This window comes from Cherax quadricarinatus, chromosome 66 (assembly GCF_038502225.1).
Source record: "Cherax quadricarinatus isolate ZL_2023a chromosome 66, ASM3850222v1, whole genome shotgun sequence".
NCBI lineage: Eukaryota > Metazoa > Arthropoda > Malacostraca > Decapoda > Parastacidae > Cherax > Cherax quadricarinatus.
Genome location: NC_091357.1, coordinates 19,564,309 through 19,583,551, shown reverse-complemented (window position 1 = coordinate 19,583,551; position 19,243 = coordinate 19,564,309). Strand labels below are relative to the sequence as shown.

The 19,243-nt window shown below is 45.8% G+C and overlaps 1 protein-coding gene across 2 annotated transcripts in view; it reads right to left on the bottom strand.

Annotated features, from left to right (window-relative positions):
• Ets65A (DNA-binding protein D-ETS-3) overlaps positions 1-19,243 on the bottom strand; it is a 399,621-nt gene that overhangs the window by 292,328 nt on the left and 88,050 nt on the right. For both annotated transcript variants that reach the window (XM_070099176.1, XM_070099175.1), the window contains one exon: positions 10,572-10,616. In XM_070099176.1, the coding sequence (XP_069955277.1) occupies positions 10,572-10,616 (45 nt within the window). The remainder of the gene's footprint in view (positions 1-10,571; positions 10,617-19,243) is intronic.

Genomic DNA, 19,243 nt, shown 5'->3' with positions numbered 1-19,243 from the left:
ACACACACACACACACACACACACACACACACAAACACACAAAAACACACCACACACTTTACACACTCCCCACACACACACACACATCTGATACAGAGGAGAGAGAGTACAAAGGTGTCCTTGTCTTCCATGTACTCTCTGATACAGAGGAGAGAGAGTGCAAAGTTGTCCTGGTCTTCCATGTACTCTCTGGATACAGAGGAGAGAGAGTACAAAGGTGTCCTGGTGTTCCATGTACTCTGATACAGAGGAGAGAGAGTACAAAGGTGTCCTGGTCTTCCATGTACTCTCTGATACAGAGGAGAGAGAGTACAAAGTTGTCCTGGTCTTCCATGTACTCTCTGATACAGAGGAGAGAGAGTACAAAGGCGTCCTGGTGTTCCATGTACTCTGATGCAGAGGAGAGAGAGTACAAAGGTGTCCTGGTCTTCCATGTACTCTCTGGATACAGAGGAGAGAGAGTACAAAGGTGTCCTGGTCTTCCATGTACTCTCTGATACAGAGGAGAGAGAGTACAAAGGTGTCCTGGTCTTCCATGTACTCTCTGGATACAGAGGAGAGAGAGTACAAAGGTGTCCTGGTCTTCCATGTACTCTCTGATACAGAGGAGAGAGAGTGCAAAGTTGTCCTGGTCTTCCATGTACTCTCTGGATACAGAGGAGAGAGAGTACAAAGGTGTCCTGGTCTTCCATGTACTCTCTGATACAGAGGAGAGAGAGTACAAAGGCGTACTGGTCTTCCATGTACTCTCTGTACTCAGGTTTACTGAGGAAGGACTCAGAGTTCCTCCTCGTTGTTACCGCTTCTCTTCTTCTTCTTCTTCTTCTTCTTCTTATTATTATTATTATTATTATTATTATTATTATTATTATTATTATTATTATTATTATTATTATTATTATTATTATTATTATTAGTGTTATTATCATCATCATAATTATCATCTTTATAACAAGAATTTATAGCCATTAAAGCATTAAGTGTATTAATATGTGGCCATTACGCAGGCAGCCATTAACAAGGTGATTGGCTAGTTAAGGGAGAAGGGTGGTTTATAAGGCGTGCTGGATTATTAGTAATTTATACGATAATCGTACCAGACGAGAGGCGAGAGATTAAAGAGTAGAGAGAGAGAGAGAGAGAGAGAGAGAGAGAGAGAGAGAGAGAGAGAGAGATAGCACACATACACACACGGGCCACCCGAATTTTAAAAGTACACGAAGGTTATCTAACGAAAGGAAAGGCAGGTGTTAACACTAGTCACGTGACCTTGATCAACGATATGGTTGGTCCAGGGTTGACTCAACCAGGTCGCTGGCCCAGGGTTGACTCAACCAGGTCACTGGTTCAGGGTTGACTCAACCAGGTCACTGGTTCAGGGTTGACTCAACCAGGTCGCTGGTCCAGGGTTGACTCAACCAGGTCGCTGGTCCAGGGTTGATTCAACCAGGTCGCTGGTCCAGGGTTGACTCAGCCAGGTCACTGGTCCAGGGATGACTCAACCAGGTCACTGGTCCAGGGTTGACTCAACCAGGTCGCTGGTCCAGGGTTGACTCAACCAGGTCACTGGTCCAGGGTTGACTCAACCAGGTCGCTGGTCCAGGGTTGACTCAGCCAGGTCACTGGTCCAGGGTTGACTCAACCAGGCCACTGGTCCAGGGTTGACTCAGCCAGGTCACTGGTCCAGGGTTGACTCAACCAGGTCACTGGTCCAGGGTTGACTCAACCAGGTCACTGGTCCAGGGTTGACTCAACCAGGTCACTGGTCCAGGGTTGACTCAACCAGGTCACTGGTCCAGGGTTGACTCAGCCAGGTCACTGGTCCAGGGTTGACTCAGCCAGGTCACTGGTCCAGGGTTGACTCAGCCAGGTCACTGGTCCAAGGTTGACTCAACCAGGTCACTGGTCCAGGGTTGACTCAACCAGGTCACTGGTCCAGGGTTGACTCAACCAGGTCACTGGTCCAGGGTTGACTCAACCAGGTCACTGGTCCAGGGTTGACTCAACCAGGTCGCTGGTCCAGGGTTGACTCAACCAGGTCACTGGTCCAGGGTTGACTCAACCAGGTCACTGGTCCAGGGTTGACTCAACCAGGTCACTGGTCCAGGGTTGACTCAACCAGGTCGCTGGTCCAGGGTTGACTCAGCCAGGTCACTGGTCCAGGGTTGACTCAACCAGGTCACTGGTCCAGGGTTGACTCAGCCAGGTCACTGGTCCAGGGTTGACTCAACCAGGTCACTGGTCCAGGGTTGACTCAACCAGGTCACTGGTCCAGGGTTGACTCAACCAGGTCACTGGTCCAGGGTTGACTCAACCAGGTCGCTGGTCCAGGGTTGACTCAACCAGGTCACTGGTCCAGGGTTGACTCAACCAGGTCACTGGTCCAGGGTTGACTCAACCAGGTCACTGGTCCAAGGTTGACTCAACCAGGTCACTGGTCCAGGGTTGACTCAACCAGGTCACTGGTCCAAGGTTGACTCAACCAGGTCACTGGTCCAGGGTTGACTCAACCAGGTCACTGGTCCAGGGTTGACTCAACCAGGTCACTGGTCCAGGGTTGACTCAACCAGGTCGCTGGTCCAGGGTTGACTCAACCAGGTCACTGGTCCAGGGTTGACTCAGCCAGGTCACTGGTCCAGGGTTGACTCAGCCAGGTCACTGGTCCAGGGTTGACTCAACCAGGTCACTGGTCCAGGGTTGACTCAACCAGGTCACTGGTCCAGGGTTGACTCAACCAGGTCACTGGTCCAGGGTTGACTCAACCAGGTCACTGGTCCAGGGTTGACTCAGCCAGGTCACTGGTCCAGGGTTGACTCAACCAGGTCACTGGTCCAAGGTTGACTCAACCAGGTCACTGGTCCAGGGTTGACTCAACCAGGTCACTGGTCCAGGGTTGACTCAGCCAGGTCACTGGTCCAGGGTTGACTCAACCAGGTCACTGGTCCAAGGTTGACTCAACCAGGTCACTGGTCCAGGGTTGACTCAACCAGGTCACTGGTCCAGGGTTGACTCAGCCAGGTCACTGGTCCAGGGTTGACTCAACCAGGTCACTGGTCCAAGGTTGACTCAACCAGGTCACTGGTCCAGGGTTGACTCAACCAGGTCACTGGTCCAAGGTTGACTCAACCACGTCACTGGTCCAGGGTTGACTCAGCCAGGTCACTGGTCCAAGGTTGACTCAACCACGTCACTGGTCCAGGGTTGACTCAGCCAGGTCACTGGTCCAGGGTTGACTCAGCCAGGTCACTGGTCCAGGGTTGACTCAACCAGGTCACTGGTCCAGGGTTGACTCAACCACTGATGACACTGCCTGGAAAGTGAGGGAAGAGGCGAATGGGACATAATTACACTAACTATGTTGACCTGACCAATCACTGCTGTCAGTCTTACCTTGTTTGTTTGTTTGTGCTGGTGGTGGTGGGGGAGGGGGGTTTAGTGCACTCAACCACGATGGTTGTGGTAGAGGGAGGGGGTTGTGGTAGGTGGGGTTTTGGTGGAGGGAGGGGGTTGTGGTGGGAGGGGTTGTGGTGAAGGGATGGAGGTAATAACGTGGGCGGGACCACTTATCTCACGACCCTGCCAGAACTGAGCATAAATGGCCCTGACCTCCGGTAATAACGTGGGCAGGACCACTTATCTTACGACCCTGCCAGAACTATGAGCATAAATGGCCCTGACCTCCGTTAATAACGTGGGCAGGACCACTTATCTCACGACCATGCCAGAACTGAGCATAAATGGCCCTGACCTCCGGTAATAACGTGGGCAGGACCACTTATCTTACGACCCTGCCAGAACTATGAGCATAAATGGCCCTGACCTCCGGTAATAACGTGGGCAGGACCACTTATCTCACGACGCTGCCGAAACTATAAGCATAAATGGCCCTGACCTCCGGTAATAACATGGGCAGGACCACTTATCTCACGACCCTGCCAGAACTATAAGCATAAATGCCCTCGGGGGACTGTATTACCCTTCCAGCAGACTGGCCAGACAGCACCACAAATTATCAACTTCTCTCGTTCGTTTTCGCTCGGAGCCGCGGCAGGAAGAACAGCGCTGTCCGAAACTCTCGAGGGAGAGATGAAGTAGGTGGACCACCATGGGTCTCATGGGGGGGTCTTACATGGTGTATCGTCACTCGATGAACAACCCATTACAACCCACTATTGAATAAATCCTTCGCGGCTTTCATACATTCGCGGGGGAGGGAAGATCCATTTTTCCCCCTGGGTGTTTACGTAGTGCTTCACCCTGCGGTATTATTGTGTGGGTGTGTTATTTAATGCCTATTTCGCGTTCTGTTTGTGGAGGTTCGCGGGGTGGAAATCGCTGGATTTAGAACGCGAATATGTGTGTGGGCGCGGATTTTTGGTGCGTGTGAGAGGCGGGGATAAACAAATACGTAACACAGATTACATTGATAAGGCAACGGGGGGAAGAGGGAAGAGGGGATGGAGAGAGAAAGAGGGAAGTGAGGGAAGGGGGAGTGTGGAGAGAGGGGCAAGGGAGAGGTAAAAGAAAGGGAGAGAGGAGGGAGAGAGATTGGAAAAGAGAATAGAAGGGTAGATGCTTTTATTTGGTAAAACTGGGTACATAAGCAGTGTGCTGCTACACAGGATGGTGTTTCACTGTCATATTCCATCACAGGATGGTGTTTCACTGTCATATTCCATCACTGGATGGTGTTTCACTGTTATATACCATCACAGGATGGTGTTTCACTGTCATATACCATCACTGGATGGTGTTTCACTGTCATATACCATCACTGGATGGTGTTTCACTGTCATATTCCATCACTGGATGGTGTTTCACTGTTATATACCATCACAGGATGGTGTTTCACTGTTATATACCATCACTGGATGGTGTTTCACTGTTATATACCATCACAGGATGGTGTTTCACTGTTATATACCATCACAGGATGGTGTTTCACTGTTATATACCATCACTGGATGGTGTTTCACTGTTATATACCATCACAGGATGGTGTTTCACTGTTATATACCATCACAGGATGGTGTTTCACTGTCATATACCATCACTGGATGGTGTTTCACTGTCATATACCATCACTGGATGGTGTTTCACTGTTATATACCATCACTGGATGGTGTTTCACTGTCATATTCCATCACTGGATGGTGTTTCACTGTCATATTCCATCACTGAATGGTGTTTCACTGTCATATACCATCACAGGATAGTGTTTCACTGTCATATTCCATCACTGGATGGTGTTTCACTGTCATATATCATCACAGGATGGTGTTTCACTGTCATATTCCATCACTGGATGGTGTTTCACTGTCATATTCCATCACAGGATGGTGTTTCACTGTCATATATCATCACAGGATAGTGTTTCACTGTCATATTCCATCACAGGATGGTGTTTCACTGTCATATATCATCACTGAATGGTGTTTCACTGTCATATATCATCACAGGATAGTGTTTCACTGTCATATTCCATCACTGAATGGTGTTTCACTGTCATATATCATCACAGGATAGTGTTTCACTGTCATATTCCATCACTGGATGGTGTTTCACTGTCATATTTCATCACAGGATGGTGTTTCACTGTCATATTCCATCACTGAATGGTGTTTCACTGTCATATATCATCACAGGATGGTGTTTCACTGTCATATTTCATCACAGGATGGTGTTTCACTGTCATATATCATCACAGGATAGTGTTTCACTGTCATATTCCATCACTGGATGGTGTTTCACTGTCATATTCCATCACAGGATGGTGTTTCACTGTCATATTCCATCACTGAATGGTGTTTCACTGTCATATTCCATCACTGGATGGTGTTTCACTGTCATATACCATCACAGGATAGTGTTTCACTGTCATATTCCATCACTGGATGGTGTTTCACTGTCATATTCCATCACTGGATGGTGTTTCACTGTCATATTCCATCACTGGATGGTGTTTCACTGTCATATTCCATCACTGGATGGTGTTTCACTGTCATATACCATCACTGGATGGTGTTTCACTGTCATATTCCATCACTGGATGGTGTTTCACTGTCATATCCCATCACTGGATGGTGTTTCACTGTCATATTCCATCACTGGATGGTGTTTCACTGTCATATACCATCACTGGATGGTGTTTCACTGTCATATTCCATCACTGGATGGTGTTTCACTGTCATATTTCATCACAGGATGGTGTTTCACTGTCATATATCATCACAGGATAGTGTTTCACTGTCATATTCCATCACTGGATGGTGTTTCACTGTCATATTCCATCACAGGATGGTGTTTCACTGTCATATTCCATCACTGAATGGTGTTTCACTGTCATATTCCATCACTGGATGGTGTTTCACTGTCATATACCATCACAGGATAGTGTTTCACTGTCATATTCCATCACTGGATGGTGTTTCACTGTCATATTCCATCACTGGATGGTGTTTCACTGTCATATTCCATCACTGGATGGTGTTTCACTGTCATATTCCATCACTGGATGGTGTTTCACTGTCATATACCATCACTGGATGGTGTTTCACTGTCATATTCCATCACAGGATGGTGTTTCACTGTCATATTCCATCACTGGATGGTGTTTCACTGTCATATACCATCACTGGATGGTGTTTCACTGTCATATTCCATCACTGGATGGTGTTTCACTGTCATATCCCATCACAGGATGGTGTTTCACTGTCATATTCCATCACTGCATGGTGTTTCACTGTCATATCCCATCACTGGATGGTGTTTCACTGCCATATTCCATCACTGGATGGTGTTTCACTGTCATATTCCATCACAGGATGGTGTTTCACTGTCATATACCATCACTGGATGGTGTTTCACTGTCATATACCATCACAGGATGGTGTTTCACTGTCATATACCATCACTGGATGGTGTTTCACTGCCATATTCCATCACTGGATGGTGTTTCACTGTCATATACCATCACTGGATGGTGTTTCACTGCCATATTCCATCACTGGATGGTGTTTCACTGTCATATACCATCACTGGATGGTGTTTCACTGTCATATCCCATCACTGGATGGTGTTTCACTGCCATATTCCATCACTGGATGGTGTTTCACTGTCATATACCATCACAGGATGGTGTTTCACTGTCATATTCCATCACTGGATGGTGTTTCACTGTCATATACCATCACAGGATGGTGTTTCACTGTCATATTCCATCACAGGATGGTGTTTCACTGTCATATACCATCACAGGATGGTGTTTCACTGTCATATTCCATCACTGGATGGTGTTTCACTGTCATATCCCATCACTGGATGGTGTTTCACTGCCATATTCCATCACTGGATGGTGTTTCACTGTCATATACCATCACTGGATGGTGTTTCACTGTCATATCCCATCACTGGATGGTGTTTCACTGCCATATACCATCACAGGATGGTGTTTCACTGTCATATTCCATCACTGGATGGTGTTTCACTGTCATATTCCATCACAGGATGGTGTTTCACTGTCATATACCATCACAGGATGGTGTTTCACTGTCATATTCCATCACTGGATGGTGTTTCACTGTCATATTCCATCACAGGATGGTGTTTCACTGTCATATACCATCACAGGATGGTGTTTCACTGTCATATTCCATCACAGGATGGTGTTTCACTGTCATATTCCATCACAGGATGGTGTTTCACTGTCATATACCATCACAGGATGGTGTTTCACTGTCATATACCATCACAGGATGGTGTTTCACTGTCATATTCCATCACAGGATGGTGTTTCACTGTCATATTCCATCACAGGATGGTGTTTCACTGTCATATACCATCACAGGATGGTGTTTCACTGTCATATACCATCACAGGATGGTGTTTCACTGTCATATTCCATCACAGGATGGTGTTTCACTGTCATATACCATCACAGGATGGTGTTTCACTGTCATATACCATCACAGGATGGTGTTTCACTGTCATATTCCATCACAGGATGGTGTTTCACTGTCATATACCATCACAGGATGGTGTTTCACTGTCATATACCATCACAGGATGGTGTTTCACTGTCATATACCATCACAGGATGGTGTTTCACTGTCATATTCCATCACAGGATGGTGTTTCACTGTCATATACCATCACAGGATGGTGTTTCACTGTCATATTCCATCACAGGATGGTGTTTCACTGTCATATTCCATCACAGGATGGTGTTTCACTGTCATATACCATCACAGGATGGTGTTTCACTGTCATATACCATCACAGGATGGTGTTTCACTGTCATATACCATCACAGGATGGTGTTTCACTGTCATATTCCATCACAGGATGGTGTTTCACTGTCATATTCCATCACAGGATGGTGTTTCACTGTCATATACCATCACAGGATGGTGTTTCACTGTCATATTCCATCACAGGATGGTGTTTCACTGTCATATTCCATCACAGGATGGTGTTTCACTGTCATATACCATCACAGGATGGTGTTTCACTGTCATATACCATCACAGGATGGTGTTTCACTGTCATATACCATCACAGGATGGTGTTTCACTGTCATATTCCATCACAGGATGGTGTTTCACTGTCATATACCATCACAGGATGGTGTTTCACTGTCATATTCCATCACAGGATGGTGTTTCACTGTCATATTCCATCACAGGATGGTGTTTCACTGTCATATACCATCACAGGATGGTGTTTCACTGTCATATACCATCACAGGATGGTGTTTCACTGTCATATACCATCACAGGATGGTGTTTCACTGTCATATTCCATCACAGGATGGTGTTTCACTGTCATATACCATCACAGGATGGTGTTTCACTGTCATATTCCATCACAGGATGGTGTTTCACTGTCATATACCATCACAGGATGGTGTTTCACTGTCATATACCATCACAGGATGGTGTTTCACTGTCATATTCCATCACAGGATGGTGTTTCACTGTCATATACCATCACAGGATGGTGTTTCACTGTCATATACCATCACAGGATGGTGTTTCACTGTCATATTCCATCACAGGATGGTGTTTCACTGTCATATTCCATCACAGGATGGTGTTTCACTGTCATATCCCATCACAGGATGGTGTTTCACTGTCATATACCATCACTGGATGGTGTTTCACTGTCATATACCATCACAGGATGGTGTTTCACTGTCATATACCATCACAGGATGGTGTTTCACTGTCATATACCATCACAGGTTCATCAGCTACGACACCATCAAAGATTTCCTTCCAGCGGCACTAGAGTTACTATCACTTGACAGTTACTATCTCTGAAGATAGTCAGATAGAAAGAGAATTGAGGCAGTGGAAGGGGCGAGAGGACAGGAGACCAGCTGATTTCTTAGAATCAGCTGATAGTCCTAATTATATCTTAGAATCAGCTGATAGTCCAAATTATATCTTAAAATCAGCTGATAGTCCAAATTATGTCTTAGAATCAGCTGATAGTCCAGACTGTCTGTTATAATCAGCTTAGAGAATTATCTGATTTCAGTCCTACATTATATTCTCCCTTATTTTCTAGCTCTCCCTTATTCTCCCTCACTCTCCCTCCCTCCCACCTTTACTTTCCTTCATTCCCTTCCTTCTCATTTTCTCTTAATCTCTTTCTCTCCCTCCCTTCCTTGTCCTCCCTGTACCTTACTCTCCCTTTCTCCCTCGTCCCTCCTTCCAACTCTCACTTCCTCTTTTCCTCGTGTCTCCCTCCCTCACTCCCCTCTGGTGCCATTAATGGAGGGGGGAGGGGGAAGGGGGCGATCTAATGGTGACGTCAGTGATGGTGATGATAATAGTGATGATGATGGTGATAGGAGGAGTGATGATGGTGATAGATAGATGGAGAGGGGAGGCACTGAGGGGAATGATAGTGATGGATGTGGGGTTGTAGTGGTAGTAGTGGTGGTGGTAGCAGTGGTATTAGTGGTAGTTGTAGTTGTAGCAGTGGTATTGGTGATAGTCGTGGTGGCAGGTGTAGCTGTGGTATTATTGGTAGTAGTGGTGGTAGTTGTAGCTGTGGTAGTAGTGGTAGTTGTAGCAGTGGTATTAGTGGTAGTAGTGGTGGTAGTTGTAGCTGTGGTATTAGTGGTAGTAGTGGTAGTAGTTGTAGCTGTGGTAGTAGTGGTAGTAGTGGTATTTGTCGCAGTGGTATTAGTGGTAGTAGTGGTGGTACTTGTAGCTGTGGCATTAGTGGTAGCAGTGGTAGTTGTAGGTGTGGTATTAGAGGTAGCAGTGGTAATTATAGCAGTGGTATTAGTGGTAGTAGTGGTAGTTGTAGCAGTGGTATTAGTGGTGGTAGTTGTAGCTGTGGTAGCAGTGGTATTAGTGGTAGTAGTGGTGGTAGTTGTAGCTGTGGTATTAGTGGTAGCAGTGGTAGTTGTAGCAGTGGTATTAGTTGTAGTGGTGGTAGTTGTAGCAGTGGTAGTAGTGGTAGTCACACAAACAACCACACAGTAAGGGCAGGTACTGCAACTAAGCAACCAACACTCTTAACAGTAATAATACAAGGGCTGTGTACTATGTACTCACCAGTAAGGAGAGATGAGATGCTCTTGTCTCGCCCGAGAGATGATTCTGGCAGAGAGAGACAGAAATAATGTCAGAATAGAGAAGCACTCTATGTAGGTCCTACTGGCCTGTACTACGCAGGTCCTGCAGGTCCTACTGGCCTCTACTAGGCAGGTCCTACTGGCCTCTACTAGGCAGGTCCTACTGGCCTCTACTAAGCAGGTCCTACTGTCCTCTATTAGGCAGGTCCTACTGTCCTCTATTAGGCAGGTCATACTGGCCTGTACTAGGCAGATCATACTGGCCTCTACTAGGCAGGTCCTACTGTCCTCTACTAGGCAGGTCCTACTGTCCTCTATTAGGCAGGTCCTACTGTCCTCTATTAGGCAGGTCATACTGGCCTGTACTAGGCAGGTCCTACTGTCCTCTACTAGGCAGGTCCTACTGTCCTCTATTAGGCAGGTCATACTGGCCTCTACTAGGCAGGTCCTATTGGCTTGTACTAGGCAGATCATACTGGCCTCTACTAGGCAGGTCCTACTGGCCTGTACTAGGCAGATCATACTGGCCTCTACTAGGCAGGTCCTACTCGCCTATACTAGGTAGATCATACTGGCCTCTACTAGGCAGGTCCTACTGGTCTATACTAGGCAGATCATACTAGCCTCTGGTCCTACTGGTTTCTACTAGGCAGGTCCTACTGGCCTCTACTAGGCAGGTCCTACTGTCCTCTACTAGGCAGGTCATACAGGCCTCTGATAGGCAGATCATACTGGCCTCTACTAGGCAGGTTCTACTGGCCTCTACTAGGCAGATCATACTGGCCTCTACTAGGCAGGTCCTACTGGCCTCTACTAGGCAGATCATACTGGCCTCTACTAGGCAGGTCCTACTGGCTTGTACTGGGCAGATCATACTAACCTGTAGTAGGCAGGTCCTACTGACCTCTACTAGGCAGGTCCTACTGTCCTCTATTAGACAGGTCATACTGGCCTGTACTAGGCAGGTTCTACTGGCCTGTACTAGGCAAGTCCTATTGGCCTCTACTAGGCAGGTCCTACTGGCCTCTACTAGGCAGGTCATACAGGCCTCTGATAGGCAGGTCATACTGGCCTCTGCTAGGCAGGTCCTACTGACCTGTACTAGGCAGGTCATACTGGCCTTTACTAGGCAGGTCCTACTGGTCACTACTAGGCAGGCCATACTGGCCTCTACTAGGCAGGTCATACTGGCCTCTGCTAGGCAGGTCATACTGGCCTTTATTAGGCAGGTCCTACTGGTCACTACTAGGCAGATCATACTGGCCTGTACTAGGCAGGTCATACTGGTCTCTACTAGGCAGGTCCTACTACCACTATCACAAAAACCAGTACTACCACTATCACAACCACCACTACTACCACTATCACAACCACCACTACTTCCACTGTCACAACCACCACTATCACAACCATCACTACTACCACTATCACAACCACCACTACTACCACTGTCACAACCACCACTACTACCACTATCATAACCACCACTAATACCACTATCATAACCACCACTACTACCACTATCATAACTATCACTACCATAACCACCACTACTACCACTATCACAACCACCACTACTACCACTATCATAACCACCACTACTATCACTATCACAACCACCACTACTACCACTGTCACAACCACCACTACTACCACTATCACAACCACCACTACTACCACTATCACAACAACCACTACTACCACTGTCACAACCACCACTACTACCACTATCACAACCACGATTACTACCACTATCACAACCACCACTACTACCACTATCACAACAACCACTACTACCACTATCACAACTACCAATACTACCACTATCACAACCACCACTACTACCCCTATCACAACCACCACTACTACCACTATCACAACCACGATTACTACCACTATCACAACCACCACTACTACCACTATCACAACAACCACTACTACCACTATCACAACCACCACTACTACCACTATCACAACCACCACTACTGCCACTATCACAACAACCACTACTACCACTGTCACAACAACCACTACTGCCACTATCACAACTACCACTACTACCACTATCACAACTACTACCACTTTCACAACAACCACTACTGCCACTATCACAACCACCACTACTACCACTGTCACAACAACCACTACTGCCACTATCACAACCACCACTACTACCACTATCACAACCACCACTACTACCACTATCACAACCACCACTACTGCCACTATCACAACAACCACTACTACCACTGTCACAACAACCACTACTGCCACTATCACAACTACCACTACTACCACTATCACAACAACCGCTACTGCCACTATCACAACAACCACTACTACCACTGTCACAACAACCACTACTGCCACTATCACAACCACCACTACTACCACTATCACAACCACCACTACTGCCACTATCACAACAACCACTACTACCACTGTCACAACAACCACTACTGCCACTATCACTACTACCACTATCACAACAACCGCTACTGCCACTATCACAACAACCACTACTACCACTGTCACAACAACCACTACTGCCACTATCACAATAACCACTACTACCACTATCGCAACCACCACTACTACCACTATCACAACCACCACTACTACCACTATCAACAACTCCCACTTAAATTTACAGCGTCTTTCCCTATCACTCTCTTCCCCTCCCCCTTCCCCTCCCCTCCCCGTCTCCCCTCTCCTCAATAGACCAGTCGGGGGTCATCTAAGAGGGTCCAACGATAGATAAATAGACTCTCTCTCTCTCTCTCCTCGATCTATTCCACAGATTATTTTGTTCCAATTTCGGTAATGGTGCGCGGACGCCATTACCGGAGTGACGGGGTGGGGGACAAACCCCTAAGGAGGGGTTGGGTGGGGAATTCCCAGGTGTGATCGGGTTGGACGGTAGCTCGTTGGTTCCACGGATCAAGAGCCCTTCGCCAGCAGTCTGGACTCTGGCCTGACGTGCGGCGGAAAGATTGAGAGGCGGGGAAAAGAGCAACGAAAAGAGGCGATGTTTCGCCCCCTCCTCACCTTGCTGGGGCTGTCAGCTCGAAAAGTGTTGTTGGCTTGTGAGGTTTTACTTTACTTTACAGAGGTTCAGTTTTGCTTTACAGAGGTTCAATTTTTCTTCACAAGGTTCAATTTTGCTTTACAGAGGTTCAGTTTTGCTTCACAAGGTTCAGTTTTGCTTCACAAAGTTCAGTTTTGCTTCACAAGGTTCAGTTTTGCTTCACAAGGTTCAGTTTTGCTTCACAAGGTTCAGTTTTGCTTCACAAGGTTCAGTTTTGCTTCACAAAGTTCAGTTTTGCTTCACAAGGTTCAGTTTTGCTTCACAAGGTTCAATTTTGCTTTACAGAGGTTCAGTTTTGCTTCACAAGGTTCAGTTTTGCTTCACAAGGTTCAGTTTTGCCTACTGTGTCCCCCTCCCCATAAACCACCAATCTAAAACCATGTTTCCTCCTCCCCCCCTTAAACAAACCTCCCCCTTCCTCCCACCCCTTTGCGACCTCCCCCTCCCACCCTGTTAACCAAAGGTAACGTAGTTTTACCTTAATGACTTGAGAGTCATCCTCTCTCTCTCTCTCTCTCTCTCTCTCTCTCTCTCTCTCTCTCTCTCTCTCTCTCTCTCTCTCGCGCTCTCTCTCTCTCTCTCTCTCTCTCTCTCTCCCTCTCCTCCACTCTCCCCACCATCCCTCCCCTCCCCCCTTTTCCAGGGGCGCTCTAATACTGGTTAAGTGGTCTTGATGCAAGGAATTGAAGCTACTTTCACCCCCTCTCTCTCCCCTCCCTCTCTCTCCCCTCCCCCACGACACCAGTCATCAGTCACTTCCAGTTAATTTAACAGTGAATACACTATGCAAATTAGTAGGCAAACACAGACGTAAAGGATGACTCAGCGACTCACAGTGACTCTGCTGGTGACTCTGGTGGTGACTTGGACTCTGCTGGTGACTCACAGTGACTCAGTGGCTGCTAGTGACTCAAAGTGACTTATGGTGACTGCTGGTGACTCACAGTGACTCAGTGACTGCTAGTGACTCAAAGTGACTTATGGTGACTGCTGGTGACTCACAGTGACTCAGTGACTGCTAGTGACTCAAAGTGACTTATGGTGACTGCTGGTGACTCACAGTGACTCAGTGGCTGCTAGTGATTCAAAGTGACTTATGGTGACTGCTGGTGACTCACAGTGACTCAGTGACTGCTAGTGACTCAAAGTGACTTATGGTGACTGCTGGTGACTCACAGTGACTCAGTGGCTGCTAGTGATTCAAAGTGACTTATGGTGACTGCTGGTGACTCACAGTGACTCAGTGGCTGCTAGTGATTCAAAGTGACTTATGGTGACTGCTGGTGACTCACAGTGACTGCTAGTGACTCAAAGTGACTTATGGTGACTGCTGGTGACTCACAGTGACTGCTAGTGACTCAAAGTGACTTATGGTGACTGCTGGTGACTCACAGTGACTCAGTGGCTGCTAGTGATTCAAAGTGACTTATGGTGACTGCTGGTGACTCACAGTGACTCAGTGGCTGCTAGTGATTCAAAGTGACTTATGGTGACTGCTGGTGACTCACAGTGACTGCTAGTGACTCAAAGTGACTTATGGTGACTGCTGGTGACTCACAGTGACTCAGTGGCTGCTAGTGATTCAAAGTGACTTATGGTGACTGCTGGTGACTCACAGTGACTCAGTGGCTGCTAGTGATTCAAAGTGACTTATGGTGACTGCTGGTGACTCACAGTGACTGCTAGTGACTCAAAGTGACTTATGGTGACTGCTGGTGACTCACAGTGACTGCTAGTGACTCAAAGTGACTTATGGTGACTGCTGGTGACTCACAGTGACTCAGTGGCTGCTAGTGATTCAAAGTGACTTATGGTGACTGCTGGTGACTCACAGTGACTCAGTGGCTGCTAGTGATTCAAAGTGACTTATGGTGACTGCTGGTGACTCACAGTGACTGCTAGTGACTCAAAGTGACTTATGGTGACTGCTGGTGACTCACAGTGACTCAGTGGCTGCTAGTGATTCAAAGTGACTTATGGTGACTGCTGGTGACTCACAGTGACTCAGTGGCTGCTAGTGATTCAAAGTGACTTATGGTGACTGCTGGTGACTCACAGTGACTGCTAGTGACTCAAAGTGACTTATGGTGACTGCTGGTGACTCACAGTGACTGCTAGTGACTCAAAGTGACTTATGGTGACTGCTGGTGACTCACAGTGACTGCTAGTGACTCAAAGTGACTTATGGTGACTGCTGGTGACTCACAGTGACTGGTGATGACTCCATCTCTCGGTCACTAATATATAGCTGTAAATAGGTCAGTAAATAAGTCAGTGACTTAAGTTGGTCACTGACTTAGTCAGTGACTGTGACAGTGAGCGATGAGTCAGGGTGAGTGATGAGTCAAGGTGAGTCATGAGTCAGGGTGAATGATGAGTCAAGGTGAGTCATGAGTCAGGGTGAGTGATGAGTCAAGGTGAGTCATGAGTCAGGGTGAGTGATGAGTCAAGGTGAGTCAAAAGTCAAGGTGACTGATGAATGAAGGTGACTGATAAGTCAAGGTGACTGATGAGTCACGGTGACTGATGAGTCAATGAGACTGATGAGTCGAGGTGACTGATGAGTTTAGGTGATTCACCCAAATAATATGATTGGTTCAATATATATCTCTGGCTGAAGGAGACTCGAACCTACGAACCTTGGAACAAGGTACGCAGTGCTAAGGCTGATGCATGCAGGGGATGAGATGAAAAGTTGTAAGCCTTCTCCCTGGAAGCTGGCTGCCTTGGATCAAACGTCTGGCGCAAGCTGGACGCCAAGGTATTGGTCCAGTGTGGTGAGAATGGTATAGCACTGCGTACCTTGTTCCAAGGTTCGTAGGTTCGAGTCTCCTTCAGCCAGAGATCAGTGTTTGTGTATATTTCGCCTGCTCTTGCGAATTCCTTGTGTATATATATATATATATATATATATATATATATATATATATATATATATATATATATATATATATATATATATATATATATATATATATTACTTAATGGAGACCTTGACGGACGTTACTTTGTTATCTTGCAACTTTGACCGACGTTACTTTGTTATCTTGTAACTTTGACGGACGTTACTTTGTTATCTTGTAACTTTGACGGACGTTACTTTGTTATCTTGTAACTTTGACGGACGTTACTTTGTTATCTTGCAACTTTGACGGACGTTACTTTGTTATCTTGTAACTTTGACGGACGTTACTTTGTTATCTTGTAACTTTGACGGACGTTACTTTGTTATCTTGTAACTTTGACGGACGTTACTTTGTTATCTTGTAACTTTGACCGACGTTACTTTGTTATCTTGTAACTTTGACCGACGTTACTTTGTTATCTTGTAACTTTGACCGACGTTACTTTGTTATCTTGTAACTTTTACCGACGTTACTTTGTTATCTTGTAACTTTGACCGACGTTACTTTGTTATCTTGTAACTTTGACGGACGTTACTTTATCTTGTAACTTTGACGGACGTTACTTTGTTATCTTGTAACTTTGACCGACGTTACTTTGTTATCTTGTAACTTTGACCGACGTTACTTTGTTATCTTGTAACTTTGACCGACGTTACTTTGTTATCTTGTAACTTTGACCGACGTTACTTTGTTATCTTGTAACTTTGACCGACGTTACTTTGTTATCTTGTAACTTTGACCGACGTTACTTTGTTATCTTGTAACTTTGACCGACGTTACTTTATCTTGTAACTTTGACGGACGTTACTTTGTTATCTTGTAACTTTGACCGACGTTACTTTATCTTGTAACTTTGACGGACGTTACTTTGTTATCTTGTAACTTTGACCGACGTTACTTTATCTTGTAACTTTGACGGACGTTACTTTGTTATCTTGTAACTTTGACCGACGTTACTTTATCTTGTAACTTTGACGGACGTTACTTTGTTATCTTGTAACTTTGACGGACGTTACTTTATCTTGTAACTTTGACCGACGTTACTTTGTTATCTTGTAACTTTGACCGACGTTACTTTGTTATCTTGTAACTTTGACGGACGTAACTTTGTTATCTTGTAACTTTGACCGACGTTACTTTGTTATCTTGTAACTTTGACGGACGTAACTTTGTTATCTTGTAACTTTGACGGACGTAACTTTGTTATCTTGTAACTTTGACCGACGTTACTTTGTTATCTTGTAACTTTGACGGACGTAACTTTGTTATCTTGTAACTTTGACGGACGTAACTTTGTTATCTTGTAACTTTGACCGACGTTACTTTGTTATCTTGTAACTTTGACCGACGTTACTTTGTTATCTTGTAACTTTGACGGACGTTACTTTGTTATCTTGTAACTTTGACGGACGTTACTTTGTTATCTTGTAACTTTGACGGACGTAACTTTGTTATCTTGTAACTTTGACGGACGTTACTTTGTTATCTTGTAACTTTGACGGACGTAACTTTGTTATCTTGTAACTTTGACGGACGTAACTTTGTTATCTTGTAACTTTGACGGACGTAACTTTGTTATCTTGTAACTTTGACCGACGTTACTTTGTTATCTTGTAACTTTGACGGACGTAACTTTGTTATCTTGTAACTTTGACGGACGTTACTTTGTTATCTTGTAACTTTGACGGACGTTACTTTGTTATCTTGTAACTTTGACGGACGTAACTTTGTTATCTTGTAACTTTGACGGACGTAACTTTGTTATCTTGTAACTTTGACGGACGTAACTTTGTTATCTTGTAACTTTGACGGACGTAACTTTGAATCTAAGTATTTTCTACATCACTTTGCTATTTTGTGTATATTCTAATTCTTCGTTTTACGTGTGTCTGTCTCCTTTCTCCTCTTCTTCTGTTCTTTGTCTTCTGTTCTTCTTTTCTCCTTCCTTCTTTTATCTAATCTTTCTGTCTGTCTCTCTCTCTCCTCACTCCTTTCTTCTCTCTCCTCACTCCTTCCTTCTCTCTCCTCACTCACTCCTTCCTTCTCTCTCCTCACTCACTCCTTCCTTCTCTCTCCTCACTCCTTCCTTCTCTCTCCTTACTCCCTCCATCCTTCTCTCTCCTCACTCCTTCCTTCTCTCTCTTCACTCCCTCCTTCCTTCTCTCTCCTCACTCCTTCTTTCTCTCTCCTCACTCCCTCCTTCCTTCTCTCTCTTCACTCCCACCTTCCTTCTCTCTCTTCACTCCCTCCTTCCTTCTCTCTCCTCACTCCTTCCTTCTCTCTCCTCACTCCCTCCTTCCTTCTCTCTCCTCACTCCCTCCTCCCTTCTCTCTCCTCACTCCCTCCTTCTCTCCTCCTCCACCACCGAGGTGTTCGGACCCTCAAGTGACCCCTCAGCCATTTTGAAACCCCCCTCCCCCCTTTCCTCCATCTTGAATTTCGCCACAACAACAAACTCCTGCATTAAAACTTTTCTTTCTCAGCTTCCCCGCAACCCATTTTCTGTTGGACAGTCTTTCAAAAAGGTAAAAAAGAGAGAGAGAGAGACAAAGAGAGAGAGAGAGAGAGATGTAAGTGTACATAAACAAGGTGGAAAGTTCCCGTCGGGATAATTCAATAACTCAGGGCGAGGATAAACGAAGAGGGTGGCAAGTCTTG